At 36.7% G+C, this 21088-nt stretch overlaps 1 protein-coding gene across 1 annotated transcript in view; it reads right to left on the bottom strand.

Annotated features, from left to right (window-relative positions):
- Positions 1 to 551: 551 nt before the first annotated feature.
- LOC132939209 (nuclear hormone receptor FTZ-F1-like) overlaps positions 552 to 21088 on the bottom strand; it is a 64327-nt gene continuing 43790 nt past the window's right edge. Inside the window, exons 5-10 of the mRNA XM_061006271.1 lie at positions 16941 to 17209; positions 14835 to 15569; positions 5211 to 5469; positions 4895 to 4995; positions 4337 to 4797; positions 552 to 3567 (exon numbers count right to left, since the gene is read on the bottom strand). Of these exons, the coding sequence (XP_060862254.1) occupies positions 4651 to 4797; positions 4895 to 4995; positions 5211 to 5469; positions 14835 to 15569; positions 16941 to 17209 (1511 nt within the window). The 3' untranslated portion in view covers positions 552 to 3567; positions 4337 to 4650. The remainder of the gene's footprint in view (positions 3568 to 4336; positions 4798 to 4894; positions 4996 to 5210; positions 5470 to 14834; positions 15570 to 16940; positions 17210 to 21088) is intronic.

The following is a 21088-nucleotide window of genomic DNA, read 5'->3' as shown; positions in this document are numbered from 1 at the left end:
CGTAACTGCAACTGCAATATTCATTTGCGATATGGCAAAAACAATATATCACATTACCGTGTGAAGCGCACTGCAACTGCATAATGCAGTAGTAATAATATGTGTACACATATAGCTGGTAATTAGTATCATCGATTGCACCCGTTATTTCATATTATTATTATTATTATGGTGTCGGTTCTGAAATGATAGTATAGTTAGAAAGAAAACGGACGAACTCCTGAGCTTTCATATATTAGGTGGTATATAAAACATTTATCATCATGATAACAATAACCTCTTCATTGACAAAAATATGATATAATATTATTGCCAGAGAATAAATTTTCCTAGGCTTATCTCTCCCCCCTCCCATTCAATCACCCAAGCACTCTGAAGCTAGTACACTTAAAAATCTACTCTCTCCAAATCCAACAATCCAACACTCAACAATAACGATATTTTGCAAATTACGGCTATAGGTACACCTACATATTTATCTCTACTATCCTTGATGCCATTCGGTATATTATGTATTTTTAATACATTAAAATAAAATAAAAAAATTCAAATGTAATCAATAAACATTATATTTTAAGATCAATACAATAATACGAATAAAAATAATACGCTGGTAACAGGTTTTAGAAACATTCTCGACCACAAATTTGTACCATTAATTATCCGTGTAAATTATTTTTAATTTCGTTAAAAAAAAATAATAATAACGTCTTAACGAGACAAATCAAGTGTTCTGAATGAAAAAAAAAATATCGCATAAATAATAAAATTAAACGTAAATCTATATTTACATCAAAAATAGATAATACAAACACAAAACACTTAATAACATGGTATTTATTATATTTTTTTTTATTTAATAATAATTATTATTAGCTTAAATTATATCTATATATAAATTATGTTATTTATATTATAATATAATATATATATATATTATATGGTACAAACGCAACGAATTTATTGAGGTAACAGGATTTTTTTTTTCATATTTCTTAAAAATATGTGTTTAATTGTATTCCGAAGCAACGAGAAACATAATCTATGTTTTATTTTTCGTGTTCTCGCAACTTATTTATAATATACATATATATAATAAAATGTTCATTTAATAACTAATACGATACTAAAGGATAAAAAATAAAAATACATAGCTTATATTCTAAGCGCGGTTAAAAGTTGAAAAAAAAACCTTAAGGGAGGGTCAAAATATAGTTATACAATAATGATAATAATAATAATAATAATGATGCCAATTATATAATAGTAATATTAATAATAATAATAATAATAATAATAATAATAATGATGGAGAACAAAAGAACCAACAGTGTTAAAACCAATAATAAAAACTTAAATATTTCATTATCTCAAAAAATAAAACGTATTTTCCTTTTAAAATAGATTAAGAAATATACTTCCAAAATATATATTTATATAATATGTATTATTATTAATAACATTATATATTTTATTTAAAAAATATTCAATCACAATGTTTGATCACGAATTCATACGAAAACCCTGGACGCTTTTTTTTTTTTAATAATTATGATTAAATCTTTTTTTAAACTATTAGTTTTCGAGAAAAAAGTTAGTTAAATAATATCATATATGATATTATATGTCTGGAAACATTGTAGTACTTTGGTCGAAATTCAAACATTTTTTTCTTTCTTTTCTCGATGTATATATATATATATATATATATATTAACAAAACATTAACCGACAGAGACTTGCAGTGTTACCGCACTGCCCCAAGCGCGTATGTAAAGGAAGACAGAGGCTGGGAAGCGTCAACGCAAACGCGGTAACACACACACACGCACATCGAACGTAAGTCCGTGTGAATAATTGTACAATCAAATAATATTGAGATGTCTGAATATTGTGTGCGCACGCTTGTGACAAACCGAACGAACAATACAAGCATAAATGATGAATAAAAAAAAAAAAAAAGAAAAGATAAGAAAAAGAAAAACAATGAGCAAGTACATAGTAATATTACTTACAAAAAAAAATTTAACGGTAACTCATAGTTTCATACAATCATTCTTGTGTTTCATAAAATTGTTTTTTTTTTTTTAACGACAATATTATTTGTTTAAAATAAATATTTTTAACACCTAACATTATGAACCACAAAGGTATATAATAATAATAATAATAATATATGCCATAAATCTATGTATACACGCATAAATAAATAAATCTCTAAATCTAAACAACTATGAATCTATATGTTATATGATAACTTTAATTATAATATATTATACTTGTAGAGGAAATAAAATATAATAAGGCGAACGCTAACTTGTCCATCACCTACTACAAGGAGAAAAAATAAAATAAAACATTTTTAGGTATTTGTTTTTAAATTTAATTTATTTAGACGGAATGTTTTTCTTTTTTAAAACAAGATCCAAAAAACGAATGCCGAATCAGTGATTTTATGCCCAAATATCCCAAAAAAAAAAATTTGAAAGGTAAAACTAAAACTAGTGGGGTTAACAAAGATAACGAGTTGGTTTTAGAAAAATATTTTGTACTCTTGTTGTGGAGGCAATGGTAGTTAATCTTTTTTATTCAATTGATATTTAAAAAATACTATATACATAAATAAATATGTATATGTACTAACATTTTTTTTTACACAAATCGTCGTAAAGAAACAAAATATGAGTGTGCGGATATAGTAAATTGGTTCAAATCATTATAACATGTTTACAATTTTGTAGTAAAAATACAATTTACAATAAAACACACGAATACTGTAAACAGCAATATTTACACACATTTATTGTTATCATTCTTTCTTTGCATATGGTTCTCACTTATATATATCTTTCATGAACAAAATATCTGCAATTAATACAAAGAAGGAGAAAACCGAACATAGCGGATTAATATCTTATTTAAAATTGGAACAGTGTTTAGGAACTGAACGGCTTGTATTATATTGTAGATAATATAATCTTTTTTTAAACATTTTTAAACCTTGAGCACATCTCCTTTTACTGGCCTTTTGAGATTTGGTAACCAAACATTAAATACCTAAGCTAAGCATTAAAATCATTATAATAATATAATATATACAAACTATATCGCTCATAATAAAAATATATGTATACATACGCATTATGCTATAATATATAATATGCACTATATAAACATAACATATATAGTTAATAATAATAATAATCGGATTTTTTGGGCGCACATAGTACACTCTTATTTCATTAGTCATCGGAAGGATTACTTTTCTTATATTTATAATATAATATATATAAAAAAAAACATAAGTTAAATAATTAATAATAAATAATATTAATAATTATGTGGTGTGTATTTGTGTATGTGTGTGTATTGGTGTATGTTGTGTACATCAGTGTATGTGGTGTGTACGAGTAGTTTTGACCAACATCGCGTACGTGTGTAATGACGCTGTCGACGAGATCAGTTGGTAACTCTGTAATGACTCAAAACTTATTTAGTTGTCATGGTAACGTGGCTGTCGCTCAAATAGACGTTGACGGAGTCTGTCTTTTAAAATATTTGGCCAACCCTGAAAAAATAAAAAATTGGGGTTAAGGACTTCACAACCGGCAGCAATAATAGGTATTATACACAGTTAAGTTGGGAAATAAAAATTGACGTGGGACTATCATCGGATGTCATGTTATCCGTCCGTGGCGGCGTCATGTAGCGAAATATCGTCTCGATAGAAAAAAAAATTACTAACATAAAAAACAATAACAGTGCGATCAACACGTATTATTATTAGATAGGTAGGCAGAGCACTACTACTTAATTCCGTTGAATGACACGATTCGGAGTCTTGTAGTAATCCATGTCTCGATGTGGGAAAACATCACCGGCCTAATTGGCGATGTATTATTGACATTATTATTAAGTAGGCGGCGGTGTTGTATATTATACAACATCGTATATTATTATTTATTATTATTAATAATATGACGGTCGCTAGAATATTACGCGAGCGCGGCGTAGTAAAAACACGACCACTGCGTGTAACGATGCGAAATATCAAGACTAGTCCCCCTTGACACCGGACGGGTTCGCGGATTAATGTTATCAATTATTATCATATTATATTATTATAAAATATCAAATAAATAACACTCGCTCGCGTCACTGATGACCAGTATGACGAACGATGAAATATAAAACGGGTTAAACTCGAGCCACCCGCCCGACAGACAGCTAGAGCTGTAAATCATCATCATCAAACTGGTTGATTTTAATATAATAATATTATGATTCCTGTGATGGTCGAAAGAATAATAATAATTTTATATGTACGTGTCTCTTACGTGTAAACGAGTGCGAGGAGTGCCGTGCGGTGTGGTGTCTGTTCTTCGCATTGCAGATGATGTCGATTTGACTTTGTGGGCGTGAGTGTGTGTGTGTGTGTGTGTGTGTGTGTGTAAGGGGTGGTGGTGGTGATGGTGTGTTGTGTGTGGACATCTAAATATATATATTTTAAATATAATAATAATAATATATTATCATTATTATAATAATAATAATAACAGCAGTATATAGTATATACGCTATTATTGTTATAAAATATATAATATTTTGGTGGTGAGTAGTGTGTGTGTATGTGTGTCTTGTGTGATTTTTGTTATTTTCGTTTGGCGTGCAGCATCTCCATGAGCAACGTCTGCGTGGGAGCGCCGCCGCTACAGTGCTTCAAGTACAGACTCTCCTCGCCCCTGGTGGCTATGTGATGGATTTCGGGCAGTACGGACAACAATTTGGTAAATTTGTCCTGTAAAAATGAACGCGAAATAGGGACGTTAAATACCGGCTAGGCATTGTTCGCAATGTATATTTTCGATTATGATATTATTTCAAATCTCGTTTACCTGTACTTGAGAGTTGGCTGTGATGCAATAGTCCAAGAGAGCCTTCAACACTTGCTCGTGACCTTCGTGAACGTGTTTACTGTTGCCAATCCCTTTGACGTCTGCAATAGAAAACAAAAACAAACACCGAACCGTTAAAAATCGTAGTCGTTCTATAGCGGTACCTATATATAGGATGCGTAGTCTGAAGGATTTGACTGTCAACGTTATTTCAGCTCGTTTCGTTTAAATTTAACCGTCAAATCCTCCAGAAAAACACAGTATACGCAATAATAGGTTTGGGAGAGGGAATGTTTCCCATAAAACGACGTCTTACCGGGGTTCAACAGCAGCAGGAACTTTAGGCAGATGTAATCTCCAACGTCAAACTTGAGCTCCTGTAACCTATCGATGACCTGGGCGAAACAATCAGCCATCGTGGTGACGCCAAGTAGACCGAGAGCGAGTAGATCGAACTTTTGCCCGTTGTGCAACATGATCTCGTTGGCCAGGTTGTTGTGCATGTGCTGGTGGATATGATCCAGCACCAGCATGTCCGACCACGAGTGCTGCAACAGTTTCATCTGGTCGTCCACCTGTGTAACGTGAAAAAAAACAAACGTTTAGTAAAAATCGGACTCACAACGCAATCGCTGTAGTTTACAAAATATATGTAAAAAAGCCAAACAATATCAGTAATTTTAATTTATAATACATCGAGCGGGTACGAAATAACATCATCCTTCGACGACGACGACGTTATAATTTCATGTCATCAACGGTAACACGCACGTAAGTACACAAGTTTAGGTGATGATAGTGACGTTATAATATTAAATGCGCATAATATGGTTATACCTATAATATTATGATAATAATATGTACTTAGCCGCCGCATTTTTTAATTAATTATATCACAGACTCGGGGTGAAGTCTACCCTCCCCCGGAGAACGGCGAGATACGTTACCCGCTGCGGGGTTGAATATATATACAGGGAGATGGGTTTATACCAGGGACACGTGTCTTGTTTCGTAACCACGATTTCTACGACGGTGCGGGTCACACAACAGCGTACGATTTAATTTATAATATCAATTCCCGTCACCCCCGTCCGCCGCCACTAATATTCTCTTCGCGTACCTATATTACAACAATATCGTTATACACGCGTATAAAAATATATTGTATACATATACATATTATATTCACGGCACATCGCGCGATCGGAGCGTATAATATTATGATCGGACCTACTTGCAGCATTTACGCGTAACGAATCGTAAGACCTTGAAAAGTGAAAGAAGAGTCTGTGACGGCGGTGGTTGCGCCGTATATAGAGGTGTATTACACATACATACGTATATGTATATATATATATATAAGTACATCTACACGGTATAATAATAGTAATAATAATGATATAATAATAATAGGTATAATACAGGTAAGGTATATATATATAAATCCGTAACGACTGCGTGCACTCGTTTTCGGTCGGACGGTAATTTCGTTTTTATATTCTCGTCCAAGTCAGAGACGTATGCACGACGACGACGACGACGATTACTATTACCTATTACTATAAAACCTAATACTGCGGTAACTACTATACCACTACTACTACAACAACAACAACAACACAACAAAATAACTAGGATTACTACCTACAATAACGACCACAGTAACAAAACAACCGCATCTATACGAATTCTACTATTATTCTACTCGCTGCGAGTACGTCTTGATAAAATTATTATTGTATACGTTTTACTGTGTGTCAGTAGTTGTAGTTGTCGTCGCGGTCGGTCGAAAATCCGAAAAGAAGGAAAAAAAAATGTTTTAAAAATAACTAAAATACAGTAGCGTTACGCGTGTTATTACGTGGGTCTTATTTTTTTTTTTACACTCCGTCTCATCTGCGTTTTCCGCTTTCACCTCAGGATAGACCTTGAGGCTCAAGGCCAATGCCGGCGATTTCACTTATGCGCGCGCGTGGAAAATCCGATACGCCGCCGTAAGAAAAACAACGACAGTAAAAACCGGAGTATTTCCTCGGCAAGATGGGAACGTACGACACGTAATAATATTATCATCCGGACCTGCGGTGCAGCATACCTAATCATCGCCGTCATCGTCATAACTTTTTCATTATTTAGGGTTGGCCACCATGTCTATTTATAATAATATTATATACATAGGCGTTGTTACATATTAGACACAATAATATATAGTTAAAACGCGTTCCCGCTGATTTTATTAATCCACTAGAACCTTGTAATCATAAAAATGGGACACTTGACATGTGGCGTACTGGATACACGCCAAAATATGTACAATAATAATAATAATAATAATACTAAACAACGACGACGTAACATGGGAGTGAGTTTTATCATCGTTACCTACGCGCGTTATACATAATAATATGGATTTTTATTATTTTTTTAATATCATTGAAATTGCGATATCACATACGAACGCATCGTGTGTATCATCGTTGTCGACATATTATTATAAAATATATTTGGCCCTCATATATAGACGTATTAGATTTATTATGTGTTCCGCACTTTAAAAATATATCGAAACGTTCCGAACGCAAAACTAACACGTGACGTCATTTTAATAACTATTTATTTACTTTTTTATAATGACGTCAAGAAATCTCCCGGTCGCAGCAGTTTGCACTGCACCTATATATTGTGTTGTTATATACGTCAAAGTATAATCTCTGAGCATCATCTGAGACAATAACTGCGTGCACCGAATGCAGCTGCACTGGGGGAAAAGTGCACGTCTCGACTGTACGTCAGAGTGTTTGATCGCTTTGATAATAATTACAAGAACTTATCGAACAACCGGTTGAACGATATAATATAGGAATGTACGTGTCAACACCTTTTTACGCTGGATCGTGACGTGATGCACAGAACGAAACATGATTGTGATATTTACAGGCTAATTCTTCTATTAATGAGCCGGTCACGGAAAAGTTTAAACACGATGCCCACGGCCTGCTCTCGAATCGTGGCCATAATATGTGGCTAAATATAGGAAACAAGGTTTGAATTAGATTTGTTAAAGCATCCCTCCCCCCTGTACCACACACCACCATCAACCATAGGTGGGTGCCCTGAGAATTTTATTTAATGTTTATAAATTGTTTCAAGACTTAAATTAAGATTTTACTATTCTAGTCTTAAAATCAAGAAACAATCGGTTTGATCAACTGTTGCACAACACTGCATATAATATTATTATAATATGTAGGTATTTGTGAAATTCAAACATTTTAATTGTGTAATCAACAAACCGTTTATAAGAGCTATATAATATAGCAACAAAACGTCTGTAGATTAGACATAATCGTATACATTTGTTTCAATAACACATAATAACACTACAGGTGTCTTTCTCGTTTCATTTTGACTGCACAAATCCGAGGACTGAATAATGGTGCAAAAGACTCTAAATCGATTTGATGATTATTCGTCGCCCGTCCCCATGTACATCATGTCAAATGATCAAATATCTTTTATTATTTGTTATTACAATAAAATTTGTGTAAATCAGCCCAATAAGTAGGTACCGGTACACGTTGTGTGCGTTATACTTATACTAGATATATTAAAACAGGTGTGGACGCGATTTATTGAGCAAGAAGGCACATCGGCCACGCTAGATTTTGATAGAACTAAGGAAATAAAATCTTTCTCGATGTATTTATGTATTATTTTATAATATTTAAATAAACATCAGGGAAAGATAGGTATGGTATTAATATAGTACATATTATATATATAATATATATATATAATATATATATATATATAATATATACATTATTTTATTGTGTACAGCGAAAATATGACGCCGTCGTGCAGAGATATATACAACAACTAGGAATTGCAATATCATAATTATTATAATAATATGTTGTGTATCAAAGGGTGGGAAAAACGAACGAATCCCAAGCCCACGTGTCGTCTGATGGGCGCCGCGCCGCCTTCGTCGCTTGTACGGCGCGACGCGACACAAGGGCACCATCACACACACGGTAATAACTAATAATAAGAATACCAATAATAATAATAACATGCGTTTAATGAAATACTAAACAAATCTCGGGCCGATGAACTTGGGCAAAAATTAATGCATTACAATAGTGACAAATGTCCGTGTATGGAACGGAGTCAGTGTCCAGCGTGATGTTGATATTATGTGTTGTTAGTTTTTTTCAACACTTCCGCATGCAGTGTGTGTTCGTGTGTGATTCCCCTTCCCCCTCCCCGTTTAATATTGTTCACCGATGTTTATTCTGAAGAACATTATTTCAAGGTGACAAAAATTGGCATTCGGTTCACGACATTCAATATTTACACTAAAAACCGCGTGTACACGCGTTTTTTATTATTGTTGTTTCTAAGTATAAATATACACACACAAGACGTGTTCTTAACCCGCGGTCGGTCGAAGAAAACAATGAACCCGAAGAGTGCGTTATAACTTACCAAGTATAGTATAACATGGCGCGCGTGGTGTATAGTGTGTACCACGTATGTGACGATATCGGAGGGAATAAACGTCGTAGCCATGAAGACTAGAACACATGATAATATTAGAATACTCAACACGTAGGCAAATAATACACATTTAATTGGCCGGGATGGAAGGGTTTGCACATCGACTTGATCGAGACAACTCGTCAAATTTTCGGTTTTGTTTTTTTGGCAAACCCGAAAAATAGGTCATCGGAACAAGACGGCGGCGGCGATGTTATCGGTATCGCGCGGGCGCGTGTGTGTATCGCCTCGCCTTTATTTGGAGCGCGAATTATAGACGATCGAACAATAAACGAAGCATTTTGAGGATGGATACAAATACTCATGCGATAAAACTGAGAAGAAGAAGAAACCGGGTTTCACACCAAAAACAATAATAATATCATAACGATGGAAATAAAAATTCATCGACCATTATAAGACTAACTGGCAAATATAATATTTATGCACACACCCTGCTGAGTAAAAAACGAAGCCTTTATAATAATAGCATCGTACATAGTAAATGGGACACGACAGTGGACTAGCGGAGTACAGGCGTCTCGGTCGACCTACACACACACGGACACGCACCCGCGCACGCGCACAAACGCGATGACGTATGTCCCTTCCACCCCGCGCCAGCGTAGGATCGATCCCTGGCCTGACCATGACCTACCGTACACAACCGAATTAACCTAGTTGCAGACACCCCTCCACGAACGTTTAACCCCCGCCGATCTAGCTTACGCGATAGCTTAATGCTCCTAGACCTCCTCCCCTCGACTACCGACCTAACGTCATAGTGTTATTATTATATATTATGTTATATACGTGTACAACATCGAATTATAAATAATATAATATGTTTTTTTTTTCGTCGCTTTGATGGCTGCCCCGCGTTCCTGATTCTCGGCCGAAAACTCCCCAGAGACGGTCTACTATTCCACCCCTTCTGCACAAAATGCGTAATAAGGGAAGCCGACATTTGGCCAAAAATAAATTCAAAAAAGTTTTTCATGTTTAAAAAAAACCGAATCATTATACAACTATAATAACACGATTATATATCATTATGACACGGCGGTATATTATAATGTACTCGATTAACGTTATTCCACGGTTAAAATATTAAAACATATTACAAAGGTATAGCGACCTTAGATACTTGCAGTAACACTAAAAACCCATATTTTTTACTAGAAATTTGTATGATAGCATCATGCTTTCTAAAAATAAAAACCTCTTACATAAGATGTATAAAATGTACACGTAGTCTGGACATCTATAAAAATGAAAAACTGTATGGTTTAAGAGATGCAGTCATACGCTATCGGTTGTTTCAAAAATATTATTGTTAACACGTGTGACATCCAAATAAAAATTACATAAAATGTACTGCGTTATATGTATTTATATAAATCATTACGTAAGATGTAAACAAGAAATATCATCCGACCAGTAAATTAATTTCGTTTCAAAAACGTTATTCCTCCGAGACTCCTATAACAATATATTACATATCTTATAATATAGTAATACCAGTTTTAAATTTTCAGAAACGAAAGTTTTTTTTCATTTTCAATTGCAATGTGCGAGACTCTTGACCTTGGTTCTCGCACGTTGTTTACAATATGTATTTATATATATATATTAGAAATTCTCCAAAAAAAATTTGTGTGAATTTTTGTGAAGTAAACAATAATATTATACTCTCGGTATTCTTTCAATTTAAATAAAACATTGTTTATGCACTTTACATTGTGCTTAGAACACGTTTTGGATTTTTAACCGTTTCGCAGAGCGCATAATATATTGTTTTATGTTATACGTACGCGCGTATTATATATAACAAAAAAAAAAACCGAAACCGAGCCATGAATATAAATATATTCCGAAATATATGTGTCACGGGCGTAATGCAAACTTTTCGCCTCGTCGTTTAACGTGCACTGAACAACAGTCGTGTAATATTATAATAATACGTACATCGGTATACATGTATCTAATGGGAGTTGCCCATCGTACCAATGATATCGGAGCACACGCGTGTACGGCATATCCGTCCGGTCCACAATGTATGTCTGTTCAAGTATATTATTATTTGATGATCCGCGCATAACAACAGAAATATCGATTTACCATCGATAGATACCGAATACATAGAAACAAAAACGTTTTTTTTTTTTTTACCGAAAAACATAACGGTCTATAAAGCTGAACGCGCAACGCTATACTATTATTATAATTAAAATCATTCATTTTTAAATTGTCGTAACAAATTGTTCGATATTTGCATAAATAATAAAAAATGTGTGTTATTTTATTAAGCACACATTGTTATTGATAAATAATAAGTAATCAAATGCATACATGATTGACAGAACACAATCGGAATGTATTGATTTCTTGTCAACGAAAATATGAACGATATTTGGAACTTTCGAATCTCCACGTAATATTATATGCGCATAGTTTCCATCATTCAAAAATATGTCGATTGACTAATTTAGATTTTTAAATATAACCACAACGAGCTTAAAAATTACAGGTAAAAAAAATAATAAATTTAATCCATAGTCGTTGTTGCATTCGACAATTAAATATTTAAATATACACACGTGTATACACGATTTGTGTTATATATTAGCGTGGCCACGGAATATATATCAGTGTTATCAAAACCCTTAAGTTCGAGAAAATATTTAAATATTTATTGGAACTCGGCTGCCACTTATTATTAGTATCGAAACCTATAAACTCTGTTGGTAAATGTTTCGATAGCAATCGAAAGTATCGGGAAAAAAAAATGAAAACTATATTTAAAAACTAGGGAAAAAACACGACGGGCTGGCGGGTTTATCGCGCGGGTGGCCTCAACGGTCGAACTTTCGTGCGGGGGCGCTCCTTTCCGGCCATCTATACACGTCACCCGCGCGCGAATACCTCCGCCGCAAAAACGATATGACCCAGAAAAAACACAAACACTCACACCAAAGTGATTATTATTAGTGTTAAATATATACCGATGACCAAATACAAAACGAAATGTTTTACCGAATTTCCAATAACCGTCGCCGTCGGTATCGTGCCGTGAGGAAAACGCAAGGTACACAATATTATGATTAAAAACATATTTTCAAATATTGTAAAACTTTAGCACAGTATAGACTAGTTTAAAATCACGTAAAAACGTATTTTATTTCCGATTCGTGCGCGATCGTATTGTACTATCGCATTTCGCAAACCACACAAGTACCATCGCCACACCTAAGCAATATATATAATGCATAATAAATAATAATAATATTATTATGAGTACGGTCGCAGGCGACGCCGTGGTCGTTCCGACTCGATTAAACGCATAATAATAATAGTAAAGTATTTTATCAACGACGTCGGCAGCGGAACGGCAACGCCGACACATAATGAGCATCGTCAAAAGGTGGCGGCGGCGGTGGCGACGGCGAAGCGGAGGGAACGGACGGCGAGCACACCACCACCGCCGAGGACGCCGTCACCGCCGACCCCCTAAATCGGGCCCCCGGGACGACTGCCGCGCGACTACCACACACAACAGTACACGGGGCCGGTGCCGCGACCGTCGGTTGTCTTTGTGCCGGGCCAACGGTGTGGCGGCCGAGCGCCATGCGCTATTCGCTGGCTCGCTGCACGGTGCTTGTACTGTATATTTATAATATTATTATACTGTTTTTTCGTATTTTTAAACGATCGACGCCGCCGCAATTAAAAACCGTCGTCGTCGTCGTCGTACAACGGTATAGACTATAGGTACGCGTGTGCATAACATTACATTATTATTATTAAGATGAATGCACACGTCGCTCGCTATAATGTACACACCGCTGTTTTCTTTCTTTTCGTTGTTTTAATATTATTATAAAATATTAAATACGAGTGCCGTAACAGTTATTATTATTGTTATTACATAGAAGACAAAATAATACGCAAATCCCACGGGATTTCGCGTGTCGCGCGAGTTCCCGGGCGAGCAACCACGCGATATAATATACCTGTTACGGTACAACGACAATATAATAATAATAATAATAATATCGTTGTTGCGGCCAACTCGTTTTTCGGCGGCCATAGTATAATAATATATCATTTCAATCGTAATTAAATAATAAATACGAAAAAAAATCGCACGCACGGCATCGACGGCATTGTTCTACTCACACACACGCATACACACATATAGATACATGTACACACTAAGGTACTCGCACACACACACACACACACACACACACAAATCGGTTTCGAGTCGTTGGGCTTTCTGTGCGCCGCAATTGCGCAAAAACGTACGAGGCCCAGCCGCCGCGTACCGTGAATGCGAGTGCGTTGCGTACACAACAACGACGGCGACTTGCTGGGTGCTTGCGCGTGTGTACGGCGGCAGCGGCGGTGAACTTGGCCTCATTTTTTTATGTTCATATACCCACTCTCCACCACCCCGCCCACCCACAATCATATTTGCACCCAACCCGAACCACCGCGAAACGATCGGTCTACCGTCGTTTTCGTATAATAGACCGATCACGCGCGCGAGATTGTGCATATTATATCATTTTTTTCAATACGTCCATCTATATATAGGTTTTCGAGTCCGTAAATAGCACACATTGCGTACATCGCCCGTCGCTCGAATATATTAAAATATTACATTATACTATGGGTGTATGTGCATGTATTGGCTTACCACCCATCGAACGGTGGAAAATCGGGTTTTTTTCCGACCTAAATCTGCGAGACCGTTCGTCCCTAGCTGAAGAACTCGGCTCAATATAGACAACTGTTGTAACACACAGTCGTAAAATTTTTATGTGACGTAATAATATTTTAACCCACCTGTCAGTAGGAGAAAGAACGGAACAAATTATCAACCTCCAAGCTCAATGAAAATGTGTCCAACCTTGGACCTTCCCCGCGTCAACACCACAAGAAAGTATGGGCCCTCCATTGATGAATCAATCGAATCAGAAGTCAGAATAGGAGGCAATACTCGCCTGAACGTTATGAAGAGAAAAAACCCTCCCCGATTTGCTCATACTGCTGTGCTATCTCTGTCACAGTTAAACATATCTTAACAAAATCCAGAATATATACGACGACAAGGAGAGTAAAGTATTCAGAATCTCCGAAAATCTAGCTGAAACATACAATTCTTATCGGAAACACCTTATCGACCAATTAATGAAACGTAAACATATAAATCAAAACATAATAAAAAACTTTATCTATTGTTACGTATGATATGTTATTTAATCTTGCATTGTATTTTCTACCTCTGTATTACTTTTTCAATCAATGTTACTATTTTTAACTTTATGAAATCTATATATATCTAACTCAAGAATATTTATAATAATGTAATGTTACGTTCAATGATCGTTACCTTTAAATCTTTGAAGAACACCGAATTCCGCGCCCAGTCCACCTGAGAGAATAGATTCTGGTCGAGCACCTTGCACATGAGTTCGAAGAGATCGACCTCGCACTGGTTGTACGTCTGGTTTTGCAACAGACCGAACAGTGAACTCTGCCACTCCCGGTCGTCCAGTCCCTGCACGAAGTCCCGGATCATGGGCGACATGCCTTTGACGCCGCTGCCGCCACCATTAGCAGTCGCGGCGGTCGACGAGCTACCGCCACCGTCCACCACCATCTGCTGTTGCTGTTGTTGCTGCTGTTGCTGCTGTGGCACGTGGTGTTGCTGCTGTTGCTGCTGGTGCGCGGACAACAGGTAGTTCTTAGGCGACGACGGTGGCGACCACATTTTGTTTACGGACAACAAGGTCGAGGCCGGTACTACCGATTGCTGTTGCTGTTGCTGTTGTTGCTGTTGTGCCTGCTGGTGATGTTGCTGGTGTTGCGACGGCGGGACTCCACCGTTTGCACCGGTCATGTTGGTCACGCCCGTGCTATTGTTGTTGTTGTTGCTGCTGCTAGTGTTGTTGTTATTGTTGTTGCCGTTGGCCGAAGCCACGATTTGCAACGTCATCTGTGAGTGTTGGTTGACTACACACGTGGTGCCACCGGCGCCCGTGGTCAAAGACCCGAGTCCAGCCTGGCCCAGAGCCACGGCGATCGGGCTGGGAGACGAGTCGGGCGAGGATGTCAACGAAGACACCTATTCAAAAACAAATATATTATAATAATATATCACATTAATAAATCTATGGGTTTCTGAGTCGGTGACATGGAATACACTTTTAGTTTAAGAGGATGTAAACGCACTATATATTTTTCTTTCTCTGATATCCTCGCAGTGCAACATAGCAAATGGACGTTCAGCAGAACCAACTTGAGTTCTTATAGCTTTAGTATTCAATTTAATTGGCCCATTACAAAACTTAAAGCTAAGAACATTGTCTGCAGTTTTATTACGTTGACTTTTTTTTACGATGATTCAATGTTTGTGCGAGATATAAATTTTTAAATTGTAACATTTACATACCTACATATTATAAGTCGCATAAAAAATGGAAACATTGTAAAATTGTCAACGTAAGAAGACGGATAATTTTCTTGACTTAAAGTTCGATAATAGATAAATTCACTCTAGGACTGAAGCTAACAATACACACACAAGGTTGGTACGAACATTGTCTACGCCATGCATGGGTCTGCATAGTGAGTAAACAAAATACAAATAGTGCGCTGACATCCTCTTCGGAGCGCAAATCGCCCGCCGTTAATAAAATATCGAAACCCACGAGACGGGCGGCTTTTGGCTCACGCCGAGCGTATAATGTAGACATAATGATAATGGGGGTGTCGAGTTTCCATTTCGTACCAGTTTAAACAACTACGCACATTTTGTTGAGCCTACGCGATCGCGTAAGACAAACACCGCATCGCGGTCTCCACGAACAACGACGGACGAACTCTGCGCGTTATAATATATTATGTGAAATTGATGAATGCAAAAAGTTGCCCACGCAAATACAATATATAACATTGTTATGTTATTATGATATGCGTTCGTCCGGTGGGAAAAAACAGTTTCGAAGCAGGTGTACACCACACACCGTTATTATTATTGGTACTCAGAGACAATAACATATAATTATTATTTTTATATGAAGCTCACTGTCGGGCGTACAACAGTTTGAAAACAGAAAAGTCGAACGTCGATTATAATAATATTATGTGCGTGCAATGGTTGTCGCAGTGGCGCAATATTGGAAACGATGTAAAGGTAAATCAAATAAAAAATTGATTGCGCCTCCGCGGTTGTTATTGCAGATAGGGGCGGTGTGCTATAAATTATTATTGTATGCGCGCTTCCTATATAATATACAGTCGAATCGTAGGTACGTTTAAAAATCGTGATTTATGATGTATAATATTATTGTATACTGCACCGAGAGACGGTCATCGCCAATTGGCGAATAAATAATCGTCGTTGCTTGTGTTACCTAGGTAATTTTTTTTCTAGTACGTTTCTGAACCGTAAACACTATATAATATAATATGAAAACCGCGAACGACGTCTCACCTGGGGAATCTGAATTTCCTGTTTGATGTGCAAACTGGACACCGAGGACGTTATGGGGGAACCGGGGTACTGGCCTAGCGTGACCGCGTCGCCGGCCAACATGGCGAATTGGTGGTGGTTGTTGGCCCCTGCCGACGTGACCACGCCGCCGCGCAACGTCTGCACGGCCATCTGTCGCTGACGCATCATCTGCAGCTTTCTCGCCCTGTCCCGTTTGTACATGGGCCCGAATTTGTTTCGGCCTCCTCGCATCCTGTCGGCTCGGACGGCTGAAAAACAACACGACATACCATTAGTCAACTACGTTAAACCATAATTAATGTATTTAAATATATTATTATAGGTATTTGTCTATACTTTATACCTACCACCGAAAAACACGTCATAATGATATGACGTGTCGTAGGCCTATATATAGACGATATAGCTAGGGGTGTCGGGGAGGGGTACGGCCATAATCTTGGCTGTGAAATGGAATTTATATTTAAAATTTATTTTCATATTAATATGTCTTTCTGGCTTTAAAAATATTTGCATAACAAATATATTATTATTATATTTTATATTGCTTTTATAAATAGGTACAATTAATGTATAGGTAATACATTTTTATTAAAATATTAAATGAGAACATAACGTAACCCCACCTTCTTCAACCAAAGAGTCAGTAGTATAACATAAAATATTTTAACTCTCAAACTTCCCAACCCATATACCTATTATAATGTGGCTGAAGCTTTTGGTATTGTATATTGTTGTGATTCTGTCTATATAGGTATAATATAATATATCGTTGTCGCGATAATAATTATTAAATAATTTGTTTCACAACGTCGTAAGATCGCTAAAAACAATGGACCACGATTACGCCACTCGCGACCGGCGGCGGCACGGAGCCAAATGAGAAACGGACGACGGAAATCCTGTCTCATAAACCGTAGGAGGGGTGCAAGTATCGCCGGTGGCGGAGATTAACGAATATGTATGCGAAAAAACAGCGCCCGACCACCTGCAAGTTTGCGTCGTCGAAATTTGATAGAATATAATAAATATATAGTGACTGTATATGATATAATATATCAAATTCCAACTAATATCACTGTTGAACGCTGAGCCAGTTTGGCGGTGGGAGGGGGGGGGGGAGGAGTCACGAAAACGATGGGGGAACATATTATACGCATGTAGTGTAGAATTTAAATAGGAAAACAGAAATCGACGAATTTTGAGCTAAAGCGCGATAATGATAACAATAATATTTTGAGCATCGACCGTCGACGAAGATCTCGTGGATATACGCCGTGGCTGAGAAAATGATCGTTCCGATACAATATCGAACAATATTATAATATACGAACTCGGTGTACTCGGTGGAGGATAAGTGTGTAGACTACATTTATTATACCTATATACGAGTATGTGTTTTTAGTCAACAATGGTTCTCATCGCACAGGTTTCCCCGCCACGTCTGTACGACGGGAGAACAATAATGATAGTGAAAAAAATTTAAAAAAATAAAAAGTACCTCCTATTATTAAAGTTATTACCAAACCGACATATTATATTATTACTATTATTATACGCGAGACGACTACGGAACGCGTTACATACGACGACGACGGTAGAAGAGGGACGGACGCCGCTTGGCGTAACGACGAATCCGACGGCGGCGGCTGTATTGCATAGTCATCCTCTATATTATGCTATATGTATATATATATTTTAATATTTTATTATTATCATCGTCGTCGTTGTCGTGCGAGTATATAGGTACCATGACTATGACTCTGTGCACACGCGGGTTTGTACGAAGAACGCCGAATAATATAGTTTTTCACCGTCGTTATATCGTTATTGTTACAAATGGTTAAAAAAAAAAATAAATAAAAATAGTAAAAAACTCTCGGCTGCAGAGTTTACAGATGTATTGGCTTATATATAATGATATATTGTTGACGGTTATTTGACCGTCGCGACAGTGTCTTAACGACGCGAAATCGAAATGGGTCAGTGGTTTCAAATTTAAAAGAAAAATAAACTACATACATCCCGTCGTACATGCTGCAATCATTATAATATGCAATAAACAATAATGATATAATAATATATCGCTGGACCCTGCACCAACCATGTACCAGTTACCACCGTTGGACGACGACGTTGCGGTGTATTTTATTCAGCTCAGTTTTACCTTTACGCGCGCAAACAGAACTCAATTCTAAAATATTACAATATTTACACTGTACGCACAATAATAATTCTTAGGCGCGCGTGCGTGTACATAATTATATTGTGTTGTAAAAGTCATAAACATAATACGGAGAGGGCGGGATGATGGGGGGGGGGACGAAAACGACTTTTGGCGGTCGACGAATATTATTATGCCATGGCGAGAAGTGAACGAAAAAAAAATACAAACATTTTTGCGGACGATATATTATAAAATCCTAATCGCTGACGCGCGCACGTCGTTGTACCATTATTATAGTTGTATTTATACACGACGACGATGATGCTGATATTGTTTTTGTTATATTGTGTACCTACCAGCCATATCTATTATATTATATACGTTTTTTTTAAGTATAAAATAATATAATGATAATACATATAATAATTACGCTCCGGCCGCACAGATCTCGGTACAAAAAAACAAAATATGCTGGTATGGTTGCCGTAAACACAAACCGGTTATAGCGCAGGTTATGACGCACGGGAGTAACGAAAAAAGAATTAGATACACACGGCGGATAATAATAATAATAATAATAATAATAATAATACATAATACGCGACCACCGATTGTGATAATAAAACATATGGTCGTCGTCAGTCGATTATAATATTTCGATCGTGATAAGTCTCCACCGTGATATCTGCAGCACGCCAACCGCCAACGTACGCTTCGTATTTGGAAGAAACGTCAAAATATTTGTAATATAATATAGAATCTACTATGTACACACACTATGTTAGGTATACGTCATTATATGCAGTTGGAAGTATAAATCATATAATCCAGTCAGCTGGTCGAAATAAGACCAACAATATTATGCTACAATTACGTTTTACACATAGTTTCGGACAAAAATTAAGATCACAAAACCACTAATACAACCTGGGATTGGTAGACAAAAATAATAATAATAATAATAACGATTTAACAAAATATAACGTCGGTCGGGGCAAAAAAGCGTATTTCCAATCGGATCTGACAATAATACTATATACACATATCGAATAATAATAATAATAATGTTATAATACGCATGAAAGTGCGTGTGGTGAATTTGTGAGAATTGCGCCACGGTTCCATTGCGTAAGGATATGCGCGCGATTTCAAAACGTAATTTTAGTGGATACATATCGAGATTGGGCGTTAAAACGAAAATAATTACAAGCGGGCATTGCGTAAGTTACGAAATAACGTCGTCGTCGCCGTCGTCACCACCGGCACTGTTACCGCTGCGATCCATCAATGGATGGAATCGATTGCGGACTATAGGGAATAATCCCGTTTCTATAATATACCCTAACCTCGGTGGAACGAAGGTATATGCGTATACTATAATAATATAAAGGATAACGAATCGCCGCCAAAGGATTTATGTATACAACACATATTGTTATGTCACTCGGACGCCCATAAGTTCGACTTTAAATTTTGATTAAAGCTCAGCTTTTCTTTTTCAGATTGCTATCGAAATCCTTCGAGTTATTTTATTCAACCCGAGTCTCCGGAATTAAAGTGCTATATCGTAAGTTCGATTCCGTTTCCATTCGTTCCAAGCTGCCGTAATCGTTGTTATTATTATTATTATTATCCCGTCGCCGTACTATTATAGTCGCCGTCGTTGTCGTTGTCGTCGTCCGATTACGCCACCGGTCGATATTGTCCCGCCGGTCAACATATTGTCTCGGCGCTCTTCGCGGAATTTCTACGGTTGTACGTTATCGCGAAGCTCGTTAAAAACCGATCGCGGCGAAATGTTTACGAGTGTATTCATGGGACGACAATAGTATAATATATGATGTGATATCTATAAGAGGAAGGTCTTTGGCGGCGACGAGCTTATAAACGATGGTTGTTGAGATGGAATGAGACAATTATTGCCAACACACTGCAAATATCCCAATATTATTCGATAAAA

Source organism: Metopolophium dirhodum, chromosome 2 (genome assembly GCF_019925205.1).
Source record: "Metopolophium dirhodum isolate CAU chromosome 2, ASM1992520v1, whole genome shotgun sequence".
Lineage (NCBI taxonomy): Eukaryota > Metazoa > Arthropoda > Insecta > Hemiptera > Aphididae > Metopolophium > Metopolophium dirhodum.
The sequence above is the reverse complement of the archived record's forward strand: the minus strand, read 5'-3'. Positions and strand labels throughout refer to the sequence as shown.